Source organism: Hyperolius riggenbachi, chromosome 6 (assembly GCF_040937935.1).
Source record: "Hyperolius riggenbachi isolate aHypRig1 chromosome 6, aHypRig1.pri, whole genome shotgun sequence".
NCBI classification, from domain to species: Eukaryota; Metazoa; Chordata; class Amphibia; order Anura; family Hyperoliidae; genus Hyperolius; species Hyperolius riggenbachi.
In genome coordinates this window covers 34,394,693-34,413,750 of record NC_090651.1, presented here as the reverse complement: position 1 = coordinate 34,413,750, position 19,058 = coordinate 34,394,693, and the positions used below count along the sequence as shown (strand labels likewise).

The 19,058-nt window shown below is 45.4% G+C and overlaps 1 protein-coding gene across 2 annotated transcripts in view; it reads right to left on the bottom strand.

The window, feature by feature from the left end:
- DDAH1 (dimethylarginine dimethylaminohydrolase 1) overlaps positions 1–19,058 on the bottom strand; it is a 146,584-nt gene that overhangs the window by 12,584 nt on the left and 114,942 nt on the right. For both annotated transcript variants that reach the window (XM_068239112.1, XM_068239113.1), the window contains exons 2-3: positions 3,268–3,367; positions 2,233–2,306 (exon numbers count right to left, since the gene is read on the bottom strand). In XM_068239112.1, coding sequence (XP_068095213.1) covers positions 2,233–2,306; positions 3,268–3,367 — 174 coding nt within the window. The remainder of the gene's footprint in view (positions 1–2,232; positions 2,307–3,267; positions 3,368–19,058) is intronic.

Below are 19,058 nucleotides of genomic sequence, written 5' to 3'. Positions count from 1 at the left end.
AACCACTTGCCGACCGCACGCTTATACCGTGCGTCGGCAAAGTGGCAGCTGCAGGACCAGCGACGCAGTACTGCGTCGCCAGCTGCAGGCTGATTAATCAGGAAGCAGCCGCTCGCGCGAGCGGCTGCTTCCTGTCAAATCACGGCGGGGGGCTTCGTGAATAGCCTGCGGGCCGCCGATGGCGGCTCGCAGGCTAAATGTAAACACAAGCGGAAATAATCCGCTTTGTTTACATTTGTACGGCGCTGCTGCGCAGCAGCGCCGTAAGGCAGATCGGCGATCCCCGGCCAATCAGCGGCCGGGGATCGCCGCCATGTGACAGGGGACGTCCTGTCACTGGCTGCACAGGACGGATAGCGTCCTGTGCAGCCCGGATCACCAGGGGGGCCAGGTAGGAGAGGGAGGGGGGAATTTCGCCGCGGAGGGGGGCTTTGAGGTGCCCCCCCCGCCAGCCACACGCAGGCAGAAGAGATCAGACCCCCCCTGCACATCATCCCCATAGGGGGGAAAAAAGGGGGGCAATCTGATCTCTCTGCCTGCACCCTGATCTGTGCTGGGGGCTGTAGAGCCCACCCAGCACAGATCACTAATAACCACGCTGGTCAGGGGGGGTAAAGGGTGGGTCATCAAGTGGTTAAGATCAGATACATCAGTCTAATTGTTTCCAGTACAGGAAGAGTTGAGAAACTCCAGTTGTTATCTCTATGCAAACAAGCCATTAAGCTCTCCGACTAAGTTAGTCATGGAGAGGGCTGTTATCTGACTTTTATTATCTCAACTGTAATTGAACTGTTTAATTTTTCTCTGCCAGAGGAGAGGTCATTACTTCACAGACTGCTCTGAAAGAATCATTTTGAATGCTGAGTGTTGTGTAATCTGCACATATTATAGAATAATGCAATGTTAGAAAAAACACTATATGCCTGAAAATAAAAGTATGAGAATATTTTCTTTGCTGCTAATTTTCTAGTAATTATTCATAGTACACAACCAATTCATTATATCATATTTTTTTTTTCGCTTCAGTGTCTCTTTAAAAGGAAATATTAAGTAAAAAAAAAAAAACGAAAAAAAAGCAGTTTAACTTACTCGGGGCTTCTTGCAGCCCGCTGCAGTCATCCTGTGCCCATGTTGTTCTTCCACGACCCTCCAGCCAGCAGCAGCAACCCCTTCAAAGCTGGCCAGCCACGTGCCTCCTCATCGCATCCCCACTCACGGCTGCGTTCAGCGCATGCACAGTACGGGAAAATCACTACTGTGCACGTGTAGGACACTCCCTTCAATGGGAGCACATGGCTCAGTACTCTAAGCCATGAGGAGGTCGCCAGTGCTGGCTGAAGGGTCGTGGAAGGACGGAGTGGGCACAGGATGTGACTGCAGGAGGTTGCAAGAAGCCCCAGGTAAGTTAAAGAGTAACCGTAACCAAGAATTGAACTTCATCCCAATCAGTAGCTGATACCCCCTTTCCCATGAGAAATCTATTCCTTTTCTCAAACGGATCATCAGGGAGCTCTGTATGGCTGATTTTGTGGTGAAACCCCTCCCACAGTGTGATGTCAGCGCCTCACAGATATGTGGTCCTGACATCACACTGTGGGAGCCTTGTTGCATTGTGGGAAATAACAGCTCTTTCCGACTGCCAAAAAAGCAGCATCTCTTTCCACTGACATCACCTGCCAGCAGTAAAAATTACTTAAAGTGTGCATGAAAGCCAAAATTATTAGTATCTTAAAGGCCATCTCTACCACTGACCAGAGCGGGTATGCAGATCAGGTGTTCCAGCTCCACTGCCTGCATGCTTGTTCCAGGTGCGACTCATAAACCACGGAAACAAAAGATCTGCATGACATCCAAGCATATATTTTTTTAAATAGAGGAAAGCAATGGCAGCATTCGTTTAAAGTGTACCTATAGTGAAAAAAGTGCCCTGAATCTTTACCTAAAAATGTGCTGTAACCTGTAACACAGAGCTCACTTGGCTTGGCTTTCTCTGCTGACCCCAAGTGGGGAATCCGTGCTACTGCACAAGCTCTCTTATGCAGTGCGGCTGCTCTCCTTATTATAGGCTTTGGTGGGGTCCCGGCGCTGGAGCAGCAAGGTGGAGGGGTGGGGGGGAAGCCTCTGGACGATCCTGAGGTTTTCCTCTACTGAGGAACTCCAAGAGCTTTGCGCTGTTGGAGTTACACTTGAACAATGAAAAACCCACCCGCAAAATGTAAACATGGTTCTGACCTTAAATGTATCTGCCAGTATCTCCGCCCCTCGTTGGTTTGTTCTCTTCGATAAGCCCACAAAGAACTCTCGGCCTGAAAACCAACAGAAAGCACAACAAAAACAGATTGTAATTACAACAGCAGTTATCGAATCACAGACACCTATACCTAAATATAGTAGAGTCTCGGTTATCTGGCACTGACGGGGATGGGCTGATGCTGGATACCTGTGCTTTCTGGTTGCTTATACATACCATGAACTCTGTATTAAATGTTAAAATACAGTTATTGGAAGCCAGTCTTTAAAGGAAAGCAGAGCAGCCGATAAAAGAAGAACACTAATACTTACCCGCTGCTTTCTCCTGCAGCATAAATACGTGCAAGTTCCTTGCCGTCCTCCCGCGGTCTGCCGTTCAGCCCCGGTAATAGGCTCAGTCGGGATCAGTCTGGGCTACTGCGCATGCGTGGACCTCCCTTGCATGTGCAGAGCCAGTTACCAGGGCTGATCTTGGCTGGACGGCAGACCGCGGGAGGACAGCGAGGGACTCACACTTGTTTATGCTGCAGGAGGAAGCAACGGGTAAGTATCGCTTCTTCTTTTATTGGCCGCTCTGGTTTCCTTTAAGCACAGAAGAGCCCACACATAGCCCAGGAAGTTGGCCTTTAGTTCTGGATAACCAGGATTCTACTGTACATGGATAGATTGATAACTCCTATTCTTGTTTTTCTGCAGCACAATAAGTTGGGTGGAACCGTGGCATAGTGAAGAGTCCCAGGTTCAAATCTGGTCCAGGACTCTATCTGCATGAAGTTTGTACAGTATGTTCTCCCCATGTCTGTGTGGGCTTCCTCCAGGCACACTGGTTTCCTCTCACATCTCAAAAACTTACTGTTAGGTTAATTGGTTTCCTACAAACTTGGCTTAGACCAAATTGGAGACATTAGATTGACCTTGTGACCAATAAATTCCTACCAGTTGTGTTTCAATGTCCTTCTCTCCAGATATCTTGTAATACACAGATGAGACACGATTACGTAAATGTCATTTTATTACCTGTGAATAAAACGTCTCCTCCATCTAATGTTGCGTTTTCATCGGTCATCTCCACGACATTCAGCTGCAGGTCTTGCAAAGCTTTCTTCACCGCCTCAACCTGCAAAACGAAGAAAGGTCAGAATAAGGCAACCCATATTGAACACAGCTTTTGTGAAAAACACCCATATACTACAATTATCAACATTATAAGTCATAAAAAAATGAGGGCACAATTTCCTAATACAGGGGATTCAGTTGACCTTTTGCAGAGATTTTTATTTTTTAACGTTACCCTCTGGTGAAAATAAAAAAAAAAACGTACACTAATGCTATAACGTTATACTGCTCCAACATATTGTGTCATTAATAAGACTCATCTGGGTAACCAGGTACTGGGGTGTAGCTCTGCCCCCTTGCAGAAAAGCCCTTGGCCTATTCTATATTTAATCCAGAAAAGGCTAAGGCTAAGTTCACAGTGGGACGTTAAAGTCGCGCGTTAAAACAGCATTTAACGCAGAATAACTCACTGCAATGAAAAATCAATGCCCTGTTCACAGTGCACACGTTGCGTTGGTGTCTAACGCTGCACGTTAAGTAAAAGTACTGCATGCAGTGCGTTATACACGTCATTAGCTGCGTTGGACTGTTTGCACATGCTCAGTAATGACTTGGAAGCATACTTTTCATTGCCTGTATTTTTTACTGTATCTGCTGTATGCGACGGTAACGCTGCGTTGCCACTTTTTGGGCGCGTTGCGTTGTAAGCTTGCGGTGCGACTTTAACGTGGCATCAAAACGCAACGAGGGGTGGGGAGAGGCGGCGATCCGTGCGGCGATTGACGTCAGGAGGGGCAGAGCTGAAGCTGAAAGCTCTGCCCCGTCCAGGAAATGCCGGCGGATTGCCCCCCGGGCGATTTGGGGGCTCTGCAGCCCTCGTTTAGCGGCGGGGATGCAGCGGATTACTTGGGAGCACTGAAGCGAACTATAAGGAAGCTTTTGCCGGCGAGGGCCACAAAATATTGTATCGAGGGCCGCGAGTTTGAGACCCCTGCTCTAGATAGATGGAATTAGGGCAGACATGGCAAAGCAGGAAGTGGCTGGGAAGACACATAAAGGGCCCATTTCTACAAAGTGTGAATTTGCATTGCGAATATTTGCATAAATACGGAAAGCAATGCAATTTCAATGAAACAGTTTCCATTGAAGGCAGTTTTTTGTAGTCTGTTTAGCAGAAGCAGCGGAAGCAGAGCAGGAAGTGGCTGGGAAGACATATAATGATGGAGGAGGCGTGTTTAGCATAAGCAGGATGCAGCGGCAGCAGAGCAGGAAGTGGCTGGGAAGACATAGAATAATGGAGGAGGAGTGTTTAGCATAAGCAGGATGCAGCGGCAGCAGAGCAGGAAGTGGCTGGGAAGACATATATTGATGGAGGAGGCGTGTTTAGCAGAAGCAGGATGCAGTGGAAGCAGAGCAGGAAGTGGCTGGGAAGACATACAATGATGGAGGAGGCATGTTTAGCAGAAGCAGGATGCAGCGACAGCAGAGCAGGAAGTGGCTGGGAAGACATATAAAAATGGAGGAGGTGTGTTTAGCAGAAGCAGTATGCAGCGGCAGCAGAGCAGGAAGTGACTGGGAAGACATATAAAGATGGAGGAGGTGTGTTTAACAGAAGCAGTATGCAGCGGCAGCAGAGCAGGAAGTGGATGGGAAGGCATATAAAGATGGAGGAGGCGAGTTTAGCAGAAGCAGGATGCAGCGGCAGCAGAGCAGGAAGTGGCTGGGAAGGCATATAAAGATGGAAGAGGCATGTTTAGCAGAAGCAGGATGCAGCGGCAGCAGAGCAGGAAGTGGCTGGGAAGACATATAAAGATGGAGGAGGCGTGTTTAGCAGAAGCAGTATGCAGCGGCAGCAGAGCAGGAAGTGGCTGGGAAGACATATATTGATGGAGGAGGCGTGTTTAGCAGAAGCAGTATGCAGCGTCAGCAGAGCAGGAAGTGGCTGGGAAGACATATAAAGATGGAGGAGGCGTGTTTAGCAGAAGAAGTATGCAAAGGCAGCAGAGCAGGAAGTGGCTGGGAAGACATAGAATGATGGAGGAGGAGTGTTTAGCAGAAATAGGATGCAGCGACAGCAGAGCAGGAAGTGACTGGGAAGACATATAAAGATGGAGGAGGTGTGTTTAGCAGAAGAAGGGTCACCCTGAGCTGCTTGGTTACTCTTTAGCAGAAGAAGTATGCAGCGGCAGCAGAGCAGGAAGTGGCTGGGAAGGCATATAAAGATGGAGGAGGCGTGTTTAGCAGAAGCAGGATGCAGCGGCAGCAGAGCAGGAAGTGGCTGGGAAGACATATAAAGATGGAGGAGGCGTGTTTAGCAGAAGCAGGATGCAGCGGCAGCAGAGCAGGAAGGGGCTGGGAAGACATATAAAGATGGAGGAGGCGTGTTTAGCAGAAGCAGGATGCAGCGGCAGCAGAGCAGGAAGGGGCTGGGAAGACATATAAAGATGGAGGAGGCGTGTTTAGCAGAAGCAAGATGCAGAAGCAATATGCAGCGGAAGCAGAGCAGGAAGTGGCTGGGAAGACATATAAAGATGGAGGAGGCGTGTCTAGCAGAAAAAGGATTCAACGGCAGCAGAGCAGAAACTGGCTGATAAACACAAATAGTACATATGTACAGTGTCCTGTATGTAAGCAATGGAAGGTGCTACAAGCTATCCAATTTCAGAAAATAAAGACAATGATGCGGTTTATATAGGCATTGGTGAGGAGGGGAGATTGAACTTATTAGTCAAATTCTTTTCTTATTACTGCAGTTACACCTTAAAGTCAGTACTGTGTTTTTGAGACAAACATTCTTTGTAAATTATAAAGGTATTTGTAGTTAAAAATACACATGGTTAGTGAAATTTGGCACCCGAAGACAGCAATCACTCACTTCCTCATACTATTGCTAGTAAAACAGGTAGCAGGCGGCTGGATGACGTCCTTTGCTGTTTACCTACAGGGACCATCAATGTACCGGCTATTCCGGAGTGCTTGAGAGACATGAATGCCTGGAGCCCCTTGAGGCAGTGCATGGTAAATACTGCACATAGTAATCAGGTTAGGCAGCCTGTAAACAGTGCAGTATATCACTCCCAGACCATCAGAGGTGACAGAATTACGAGTCTGACATTTGGAGGAAAACTGAAAACTTGCAGAATTTCTGAGAAAAATTCACACAAGAATCCCTGCAAAGCCACTCTAACAGCGGCGTTACATCACTGCCGATAAACTGAATGAGGCTATGTGCTAAAAAAGGACATATATCGAGTCATGGAAAATAGAATACCATTCACTGGAAAACTCGGGGCGTTTCATGTGCACTGAGGCAATATTTCTGTGACTGAGTCAGTAAAGTAACAATACAAGCATTGTAGAGGCACTGTAGTGACGTATAGTAGAATATAGTCAGTTATTTGGGATACCTACTTTTATGTTAATTTTCCTCATTTCAGCATCAGAAACACTTCCTATAGCTATACAGTGTTCTCCTCAGGCACACCCGGCTAGTTTTGGTGAGCACCCGGCTGTCATCGGCTCACCTCCTCTGCTGTGAGCAGAAATGTGCAGAGAAGCACCGGCCCTGCATTCTCTCATCTCACCCCACCCAGCTACTTTTTCATGCCACCCGGCTGGAAAAAAATTCCGGGGAGAACACTGCTATATATTGGTATGAAGCCCCACCCACCCAGTGATGCTTAGTCTAGGCTGATTAGTTATGTGGAATTCTCCTCCCAGAGCATTATGGGAGACCAGACATCATTTTCACTGACTTTGGAATTTTCAGTAACAAAGAGGTCATCACCTGTGATAAATGTCCGAATGTATATCAGGGAGAGGAAAGTTTTTACAATGGGCAGACACTGACTACGGTACATTAAAAATGAATACTGAAAAAAAAATTACGTTACGTTTTTACTACAGTTCATTTTTAACACAATATACTGAGAAAGAGAGATAGATAGGCAGAAACAGCGCCAAGAGCAATGGAGACTGACCCTAAGCCGAAGCAGCCAATCAGGATTCTTGTAGTAAAATCAGTAAAAGATGTGCTGGTTAAATCTCTCCATTTTTTTTTCTATTACAAAATGCAGTCTACTCTTCCAAGGCAATAAACTGGAAGTAACTTTGTTATTTATAAGCACCTATGTGATGCAACTGTGGATATCGAGACTAGACATGGAAAACATTTACTGTACATTGCGCTTTTCTCCTGGCAGACTCAAAGTGCCAGAGCTGCAGCCACTAGGGTGCGCTCTGTAGGCGCAGGCGGTAGGAGTGTTAGGGAGTCTTGCCCAAAGTCTCCTTACTGAATACGTGCTGGAAGAGCCAAGATTCGGCCCCTGGTCTCCTGTGTCAGAGCCCTTAACCAGTAGACTATAAGGGTCCACCCTCACTTGGAAGCAATTAGCGCTAGCGTTTTCTGGGGGTGATTTTACAGCGATTAATGCGGTAAAATTACTGTACACTCGCGATTTTTGAGTGATTTCAATTAGCGCTTTTTAGCATACTAAGCACAATCGCTCTAAAATTGTGGTAAAATGCTACATGTAGCACGTTTGGGGATTGCCGCTAAGCAAGAATCGCCTGCAATGGACGGCAATGAGATCACTGCCACATAGTTTGTGTTGCGCTATCACTTTAAAAAGCGCTAGTACTCACCGGCGATTTGAAGGTATCGCCCGCTAATCGCCCCAGTGAGAACGGCCCTAACAGTGACACGTGACTGCAGTGGAGCTCCTCCCCCTCTGCAGTGTAGGAGGAGCCCCGCATCCCACTTTATAAAGTCTCATTCCCACTTGAGCATCGCTGGTCGCATTTTCAGCAGTGCACAGCGTGTGCGATATGCAAGGACATCCATGCGTTGCGATTCTTTAGTGCTGTGGGTTGATTAAATACGATTTTTCTTTCAACCTGAATAACTTTATCAAAAATATGATAGTTTGCTAAAAATTGTACAGTTCATGGGTACTTTAGGGTGCATTTTTCACCTGGCGCTCCCTAAGCGACATGTAAAAAAAGGGAAACACTGGCTTTTAGTGCCAGTGGGTGCCTATCCTCTGACTGAACCTACATTATAAAAGAGGAACTGTAAGCATGGACTGAACTTCATTCCAATCAGTATCTGATACATCCTTTCTCATGAGAAAACTGTACATTTTCTCAAGTGTGCTGTAACCCCTCCCACAGAGTTTTGTCATGACCAAGGTCCTGACAGTTTGCTGTCTGTGAACCTCACTGCATTGTGGGACAGCTTTTTTCCAACTGGCAAGCAAGCAGTCGGCACAAGTGATACATTTCAGAATGTAAATTAAAAGCCGTCTAACTACCTTGTACAGCGCTGCGATCTACAGCAACGCTGTACTGGGGACAGCAGTGTGACACTGCTGTCCGGGTATCAGAGGTGATCGGCTGTCATAGGCTGAAGTCTATGGCAGCCGATCACAGTGTTTAACTTGCGGGGAGAGGGAGGGCAGGTTTAGTATAATATAAAAAAAAAAAAGCAAAAATATTAGAAAATAAATAGAAAGAAAATTTACAAACAAACAAACAAACATTGGGCGAGCGATCAGACCGCACCAACAGAGAGCTGTTGGTGGGGAGAAAAGGGGGGGGGGGGGGGGGAAATCACTTGTGTGCTGAGTTGTGCGGCCCTGCAGCTAGGCCTTAAAGCTGCAGTGGCCAATTTCAAGAAAAATGGACTGGTCTTTAGGGGGGTTCAACAGTGCGGTCCTCAAGCGGTTAAACAAATACATAAATAAAAAGGTCCAACACTTTTGCTATAGTTTACTTATAATTCTTTCCTAGTGCGATCTGGCTAGCGGGAATACCGGCGAAAGTTCCTAATAAATAACCATGTGGCGTTCCACATTATCTCCGTTCAGAGAGTAGAAGCTTCCACGATGTGCAGACAGCTGTAATCCCCGCTCTGTATTCTTCTGAAGGGATAATCTATACTGTTACTGGGATGTGGACTCTGTGGAGCCATGCTTGCACTGTGCAGCGCTGGGGCTGCTGGACTGATGTGGAGACATCCTGAGGTTTCTGAGGCAGACACATTCCTGAGTTATAGAATGTCTATGAGTGGAGAGGCCTGGAAGATCTGCCAGTGCTCCTCAGATTCTGGGAAGGCAGCAATAAATGCGTGTTAATGAGATTTCTAAGAATTTCCTGGTCTCCGGCTCACAGTAAAAGCACTCTGTAGCACATGGAACCCGGGACACGTGTCTCCAGCGTTTCGGCCTCCACACATCACACAACAAACGGGCTGTGTTCATTTTCCTGGGTCATCTTTATTCCACAGGTTCTTGTGAAGTCTGTGTGGGAATTACTACAGATAAGCACACAGTGCTCCAGGCTTAGGCCCCATTCATAACTTTAAATTCAGGTCTACTTCCTGCTTTCATGGAAGCAGACATAGGGTTAACATCCTGTGTTTTCAAATTAGCTGCTCTGCCGAGGACTGCTGAGACTCCTGAGCTGACAAAGCCAATAGATGAAATTACACTTGTGATTAGTCACAGATAAGGGGAAATTAGACAGGCTAAACTCTCTAAATACATACAGGGTGCATTTTTTTATGTTTTCCTTCTGTCCTGTGCAAGAGTTCAGGTCCACTTTAAAGTAGCAACAATTTGCAAGATGCTTCCTTCTCACAGTAGTTATGTTTCCATATTAAAGTGGACCCAAATTAAAAATACAACATTTCAGAAATAAAATCTATTTTCTAAATTATAATAATAAATAGCAGACTTTTTTCAGCTGCATGATGACAAATATAAAATATTTTACATTTATTTGAGGAACCGCTCACTTCCTTTTATATTGCCGGGACAGAATCCGGCAAACTGGTGGAGTAGGAGGTGTCTGGCAAATCTGCAGATCATCATACACACATGATTTAACTGACATTCATCTGCAGATCAAGCAATCATCCGCAGATCTGAAAATCCATCCTGGTGAATCTGATCTGCAGATGAATGTCAGTTAAATCATGTGTGTATGAATATCTGCAGATCTCATAGACTATCATTGCAATTTGCAGGAATGGATTTTTGGCAGGAACAGATCTTTTGCAGATACTGATCTTTTGTGTCTGTACAGCATCTTTGTGTGCAGCATCTTGCAAAGATTTTTTTCTGATGTGGAGTTCAGCTCCATAGAAAAGACTGTGTAGAGTATGGCTCTCATACTACATGAAGGGTGGTAAGATTGGTCTGTGATCTTTCATTTTCCAAAGACTATAGTCTGATGTGTGTATGAGCCTTTATACTTTTAGCCATAGACCCTGAACAAGCATGCAGCAGATCAGGTACTCTGATGCCTCTTGCACAATACATATGATTCTGATTTGCAATTTTGACGCAATTTTACATGCAATTCCGATTTGCGATTTTGAATCGGTACTGCATGCAGTGTTTTTTCTGCATTTTTCTTTTTGTTTTGATAGCATCCAGGGACAATCGGAATCGCAAATCGGATTTGCAGTGTGCAGGAGCCCTGACTCAGCTGACCCAGGTTTTACTGGATTTGCCATATGCTGGTTCCAGGGTTTTGACTCAGACACTACTTGTGCCAGAAGATTCACAGGGCTGCCAGGCAACTGGCATTGTTCACATGGGGATAAATATGGCAGCCTCCATATCTCTCTCACCTCAGGTTCCCTTTAAAGGACCTCTGTTGCGTAAATCCTAAAATTTGAAATATATGTAATCATATACAAATAAGAAGTACGTTTCTTCTAGAGTAAAATAAGCCATAAATTACTGTTCTTCTATGTTGCTGTCACTAATGCTGGATACACACCATGCGTTTCCGCGTTTGATGTGTCCGTCGATACGCATCGATTCGATTATTTCCGACATGTCCGATTCACGTTTTGATGGATCGTTAGGTCGATTTGCCATACTTTACACGGCAATCGACCTAAAAATCATCAAATGGGCTCGGAAATGCTCGGAAATAATTCAATCGATGCGTATCGACGGACGCATTCGACGCGGAAACGCATGGTGTGTATCCAGCATTACAGTAGGAAGTAGAAATCTGACAGAACTGACAAGTTTTGGACTAGTCCATCTCTTCATGGGGGATTCTCAGTAGGGTTTTCCTTATTTTCAAAAGCCCCTAGTGAATGGCAGTTGCTCTTTCCAACTGCCAAAAACATGCAGTGAGCAGGGAGGCAGGCCAGCATCTTTGTGTAAATCTTTTTCAAGGAGGGTCTTTATAAAGAATAAAGGCCATGCTGAGAATCCCCTATGGAGAGATGGACTAGCCCAAAACCTGTCGGTGATGTCAGATTTCTACTACCTACTAATTTATGGCTCATTTTACTCTGGGAGAGATGTATTTTAAATGTTAAGATTTTCGCGATAGTGGTCCTTCAATGAAGATCCTACCCCAGCTATGGGTTAATCATGCATAAAATTACCTAGCGACAGTTTGTGTCAAGGCCTCTGCCCCCTAGCGTTCTGATGCAGAGGGGGAGGGGGAGCGCGGACATGTTTCTGCCGCCCAGCAGGGTTAGAGGACAGGCAGCCAGGCGTTCTGGCGCAGAGGAGGTTCCCCCACCTCCTCTGCGCCAGAACGCCTGGCTGCCTCTCCTCCTCTCAGCCTGCTGACACGTTCCGCCTCCCAGCAAGGTGACAGCAGGACAGGCAGCCAGGCGTTCTGGCGCAGAGGGGGTGGGGGAGCGCTGGCACGTTCCGCCGCCCAGCAAGGTGACAGCAGGACAGGCAGCCAGGTGTTCTGGCGCAGAGGGGGTGGGAGAGCGCTGGCACGTTCCGCCGCCCAGCAAGGTGACAGCAGGACAGGCGGCCCGGCGTTCTGGTGCACACGAGTAAGCTCAGAGTCCTGCCGCTGCACAACTGTTACAATTATGAAGCATCCGTCAGCGTGGCTTTACAATCTTACATCACAAGGTTTCACCCCCAGGGCAAATATTTTCCAAGCTGCAGACACAATCGCGGCTGAAAGGAAAACATGACAGGACGTTCTGCACGCTGGTTCCTTGTCTGTAACAAAAACAAAATCACTCAATAGACCAAATTGTGCTGAGTGGCTTGTAAATCGCAAACCTGCAATTACCGAGACGTGTTCTGGGTAATAACTGATAAATTACGGGAATAAAATTGTCCATTATGTAAAAAGAACAAGGAGTCAACCCCCAAAACAAAAACAAACAAAAACAAAGCAAGCCATTCTGAAATAACAGCCAATGTGTTCCTCTGCTCTTTATCTGCATCAAAGTTAAACAAAACAAAAACAAACCAAAACAACAACAAAAAAAGATGGCTATGGGAGCGGCCAGTACTTCAAGAGAACCTGGTAAGGCCAAAAGGCTGCAAGAACACATTCTTTCTCCTCCTCTGTTTTAAGCTACATACACACAAGGCACGGATGTCTGCAGTTGCATTTAGACAAGCAACAGTTGAAGAGAATCTGTATTGTTACAATCGCACAAAAGTAAACATACCAGTGCGTTAGGGGACATCTCCTATTACCCTCTGTCACAATTTCGCCGCTCCCCGCCGCATTAAAAGTAGTCAAAAACTGTTTTAAAAAGTTTGTTTATAAACAAACAAAATGGCCACCAAAACAGGAAGTAGATTGATGTACAATATGTCCACACATAGAAAATACATCCATACACAAGCAGGCTGTATACAGCTTTCCTTTTGAATCTTAAAAGATCATTTGTGTGTTTACCTTCTGTCCCCTTCTTCTCTCATGCACTGAACATTACAGGCTTCCTGCAGACAGCTCTGCATGTGCCTGTGTTTGTAATTCCTCAGGATGTGTCAGCCAGCTACTTTCACAGCCTAACAGAGGAGGATTTTTATCCAGCTCTCTTCTATCACTGATAAGATAGCAGAGAAGCTGCTGGCTTATGTAAATAAAACACACACTGGAGTGTGCATAGAGGAACAGACCAGCACGGAAGAGTTGGCAGCCTTCCAGACACAGGCCGACAAGTCTGACAAGGAAAAGATACATTGATTTATTACAGAGACCGTGATAGTACAAAGTGCTGCAGTGAGCCAGAACAGATTAGGATAGGTTTAGGAACTTGTAGGATGGTAGAAAAAACGTTGTAATTTTTGTTACAGAGTCACTTTAAAAGTCTCCAGCAACGACAGTTGTATACAAGCGACGATTGTATACACGCGGCAATAACCTGTCTGCAACATAGCGGAAACTGTTGCTCAGCAACTTCTGTCGCAGGTTCAATGAACTGTCGGACTCACAAGAGTTGCTAGAGACTAGCATACACACGACCGCACCGACTTTAGACTAGCGACGGTTCCTGCAACAGCTGTTGCCGCCGATTGGCCAAGTCAATCGCCTGGCAACAGCTCTGATTAGCAACAGTTCCTTACGCGCACCTCATACACACGGAGGACCTGTCGCCGCAACATGCGCGCGCCATGTGTTTCCAGCAACAGTTGTAGCCCGTGTGTATGGGTCTTTACTGGCTGACAATGACACTGTTGTACATATTTGCAAATATGGAGACTTCTGTTTGCAACTCCTGTTTAAAGTTATCCGAGATAAACTAAAGTTATCCGAGATAAACTAACTACAACAAGTAATGTCTATATATCTTATCTAAAGTTTAGATAGTTTACTCAGCAAATCTAGCTGTAAACAGCTTCAACAGTATAGGATTATTTCTTCCTGTGATACAATGACAGCAGCCATGTTCTGCTTGTCACGTTACACACAGGCAAGCGGATAGCATCTCCAGCCCTCAGCCTGTGAAAACTTCACTCCCCTCACCTCCTCCCCTCTGCCTCTGAAATCTCTGGCTAGTAACACCTCCTCCTCCCCAGATTGAGCTCCCATAAGCAAACGCAATAAGGAAAAGGCACTCCACTGGCTTCAAACTTCCGTTTGTTTTATTGAGAGCATGGACACGTCTATGCTCTCAATAAAACAAATGGAAGTTAAGTTTGAAGCCAGTGGAATGCCTTTTCCTTATTCCGTTTGGATATAACTGGAGCAGGAGTGGTGAACCTGCAGGGAAAGTGCACCGGCCAGCTACCTTATCCAGGTTAGCAACACTGAGTGGGCACCAAGGTGACTGTTTAAGTGAGCTCCCATAAGCCCTTGCTGCATCTGTCTCAAAGTGCCAAGGCACTGGAGGAGCTGTGGGCGTGGCTTGTTTAGTTTATAGGGAATTAGAGTATTAAAACAAAAAAACAAGTATTTGGCTTGAGGAATGCCCTATAAACGATATGAAAGGAACACAATTATGCAATGAGTAAAAGTTTATCTCAGATCTAAGTATTCCTTTAAAATAACTTTGCAGCACTCTGCATATGAAAAAATACCAAACAGTAGGTGAGAAAGTACTGTCACAATTATTGTATTTTCTTTCTCGCGGGTGGCATTTTACTGAGTAGGTGTGAAAATATAACCGAGGAGAAAACCTAGGAGGAAAGTGAATTGATAAAGGGCCATTTTGTCTAATCAAAGGGTCTGCTACACACCATGCAATTCCCCGTCAGATAGACGGGTCAAATCCACTATTTGATATCCGATCGGATCTGTCGGAAATAATCAATTCAACCAATTTGATGGGAAATTGCATGCTGTGTACCATGCATTATTGGGTAAAAAAAGCAAAGCTTGGTGTATTTGCCTTCTTAAAACAAAAGGAAATCTGCAATAATTCAGTTCTAAGTGAACATTTGTGGTTACCCACAATGCACCACTACTGAATATGCAAATTATCCCTTTTCGCCCTTGGTAAGCCAAGCAAGCATCCAGAACCGCTGGTGTATAGCAAGCCTATAGCTTTAAATTGTACACAGCCATATAGGCTTGCTATACACCAGGAGTTCTGGAGGCTTCCTTGGCTTACCAAGGGTGAAAAGGGATAATTTGCATATTCAGTAGTAGTGCATTGTGGGTAACCACAAATGTTCACTTATAGCTGAATTATTGCAGATTTCCTTCTGTTTTAAGAAGGCAAATACACCAAGCTTTAGTAGGAGGGCTTTTTGGTCCCTTTTATCCCCCTATACATTCCTAGTAGTTTGGGTCACCCTGAGCTGCTTGGTTACTCTGTTGTCTTGGGTAAAAAAAGAAATTGTACAATGTATGGCTATCTTTAGGATCATCACTCCCATCTTAACAGCAGGTGGCAGCATCACCAGAAAACAGCTACAATACAAACTATATTACTTCTGTTAAACAGAGATGATCTGTTATGTTGGGAATACACAAGTTTTTTCGGCAGATAGATGGCTCGATAGATAATTTCAGACAGGTCCGATCTGATTTCAATAGTTTTTCTAATCAATTTTCTGATCACTTCTATACAAACAGAGCAAAGACACGATTGAAAATCAGATCGGACCCGTCGGAAATTATCTATTGAGCCATTTGTCAAAAAAACGTGTGTATTTCCTGCAAAGATATGCATTGCCAGGGCTGCGCAGGTGCAGTGGCCCGCTGATTCCAAGTCGGCAAAAACAAAAGTAGCTGGTGGCAGGAGAACAGAGGATTGTTGAGGACCGGCGTGGGCACAGGGCGGCTACAGGGCGCTGGTAGAAGCCCCAGGTAAGTGAAATTATTTTTATTTTCGACAGTTTAGGTTCACTTTAAGTCAGCCTCGTTGTTCCTGGATGACACTAGTCTAGCACAGCCTTTCTCAACCTTTACACCCCGGAGGAGCCCTGCAAATAACTTTTGGATCTCAAGGAACACCTGCAAACAATGTTTTGATCTTGAGAGTGCAGTGCCCTTCATTATACTGTCTCCTTATCCTAGTGCTTTTTATTCATGTCCTCATTATTATTCTGACACCCAGTCTAGTGCTTCTTTTTTACAATACCCCCTATTATAATGTGCTCTATTATATTTCCCTCAGGAGGGGGGAAAATGCCAAGGAACCTCTGCAGAGTACTCAAGGAACCCTGGTTGAGAAAGCCTGGTCTAGCATGTGTACAGATCTTTAGATGCCACAACTATCCTACAGAAAGACAGAGCTTCCATCCAGTGGTGTACCCAGGGAATTTGACATCCAGTGAAAATTATTTACAGACAACACATTCCCCACCCTTCTTCAAAACAACCCATTTTTTGATTGGAGGGTTGACTGGGTGCAGCGCCGAGCGGGTTGCTGGAAATTTTGGGGGATTTTTGGGGAAAAGGAGCTGTCAGTATGTGGACAGTTAGAAAAGGGGGACATATGAAACAGGAGGATGCATAGGGGGGGGGGGGGGGGGGAAGGGTGGTGGATAAAGAGGTAGAGGCAGAAGACAGAGAGCCTTGGTGGGAGAGGAGAAATTGACAGGAAGGACTCTTACCAGGACTGCAGACATCATAAGAACTGTTTGGCGGGGACATGCTGTTAAAATGAGCTACTGAAATCTGAAAAGAGGAAAGGGCCATGGGGAAGACAACAGGGAGGGAGGGGGAACTTGGAAAAGAGATAAGCTTACCTGCAATCAAGCTAATCTAAATTGCCTGGAGCTTGCCTTTGGGGTGCTACATCTAGTGCAGGAAGTAGCACAGTCCCATGCACTGCCTGCTGCTATTTTACCGAATGTTGCCCAAACTATGAAAAAAGGTCTCAGGTGGAAGAACACAGTGGCTGAACACCACATCGGCACCCCTAGCCATGGCTACACCTGGGGCTGTGAGCACCTACAGCCCTGTGGTAGGTACGCCACTGCTTCCACCTCATTGTAAACAGCGAATTAACTTCTAAAAAGAACTGTTATTTGCTTTTGAAGGCCACAAGTACCCCCCTCCTTCCGACAAAAGTACAGTAGGTACACTCTTCTCAAGAATTTCTAAAGAAGCAAAGCTGAATTTCATTAAGCTCGCAGCAGTGCTGGGTCAATGCGTCGCAGCTGAGGAGTGAGTTTGTTTTGAAAACACAAGAATGCATTCAGGTCGGCGAGGGAAAAAGTTATGTAACGACTTTACTGGAGCTTTCAGACAACTCTGAAATACCAGCAGAGATTGTGCCTGATAACGATGATGACATGAAATGGGGATCTTGTACGAGCTTGCCGAGCAAGCCAATTTCTAAATACTTCTCTTCTTTTTTTTTAACAATTACAAAATGATCAATTGTTCACTATTGGGCAAAGGAACATACTCAGTTCTGTTTGGACATGCTCGGGGGGCCAAGAATGCACCTGGACAAGCCAAGAATTCATTTTCTTCGAGGCACCAAACATAATCCAAACTAGTGGCACCATCTGCCAGATTATAGTCCTTCCCGAGCTATTATTCACAAAAAAAAGCTAAGGAGGTCTCACGTGGCCACCAAGTGTGGAGTGGTTCAGAGTAAGAGCTTTCCGTCAACGCTTGAGGGTTGTTATCCTGGGATGCTGCATGGTTTTCAGCATCCGATGAAGGGTTATCAGCCTGAAAAGCTGCACGGTTCACTGAAAGACAGTTGCTACTGTAAATATGCATGTTGCAGAACCTGAAAAGATTGGCAATGCTGAAAGATTGTACAGTTTTAAACACCTGACACCTGGACCTCTCCTTTAAACCCTTGTGTGGTTTGTACCAGGGGAAATCAGGAAATCTGGGTGCCTGGGGCTAATGGACTTTTTGGGCATCCCATAGGCCCTAACACAAAATATCAGCTATTGGGTGCCAAAGAAGAAATTTGGGTGCCTGATAAATAGCAGGCGCCAGGCCGACCAACCGATATTTTTCATTTTGATAATTAAATATGGTTTTGAAATTCGTTTTAAAAATTATGATATTGTAAATGATCATTTTGAACTTTATTATCTTAGAAATGTATTGCTTTTTGTGATGTTATTTGCAGCAGAGAAAGGAAGTTTTAGGGTTAGGCATCAGGAAGCGGTGTTTTAGGGTAAGACACCACGGGGGGTGTCTTAGGGTTAGGCATCAGGAAGCGGTGTTTTAGGGTAAGACACCACGGGGGGTGTCTTAGGGTTAGGCATCAGGAAGCGGTGTTTTAGGGTAAGACACCACGGGGGGTGTCTTAGGGTTAGGCATCAGGAAGCGGTGTTTTAGGGTAAGACACCACGGGGGGTGTCTTAGGGTTAGGCATCAGGAAGCGGTGTTTTAGGGTAAGACACCACGGGGGGTGTCTTAGGGTTAGGCATCAGGAAGCGGTGTTTTAGGGTAAGACACCACGGGGGGTGTCTTAGGGTTAGGCATCAGTAGAGGGAGGGTTCTTTGTGAGAATAGGGTTAGGTGTAGTTGTAGTCAAATATCTGTAATATTTACCAATGTTTTACTGTGCTTATTACGACTAACTTTATTTTTGGTTTCATTGTAGACAATATTTTGCAATTTTATTACCGTTATTTTAACATGTTAATTTATTATTCAATGTCAGATAAAAATAAAGAAACAATAAAAATATTGTTATAGATAATATCTTGAAATTACCTCGCCCCCTTTTTTCCTGGCGCCTTTTTGATGTATGCTGTAGCAGGACCTAGAGGGTTCCACGTGTGTTGAAGGTGGCACACTTTAAACTTGGGGGGCAATAGGACGATTCTCAATAGATTTCATGCTGAAATCTATCGGAAATTGCCGTGCAGTGTTTGGCCAGACAGTAGATCTATCTGATGTTTAAGTGATGTATGGCAAGCAGGGCCGGATTTCTGGAAAGACCGCAGAGGCCCAGGCCTTGGGAGGCTGCAGGCCAAGGGAGGCACATGAATGAGGGGTTGGTACACATGAAAGGGAGGCTGAAAATAGGAAGCGACACATGGAGAAGGGAAAACTGATGCCCAAAGTAGGTGTTCATGGAAGAGAGG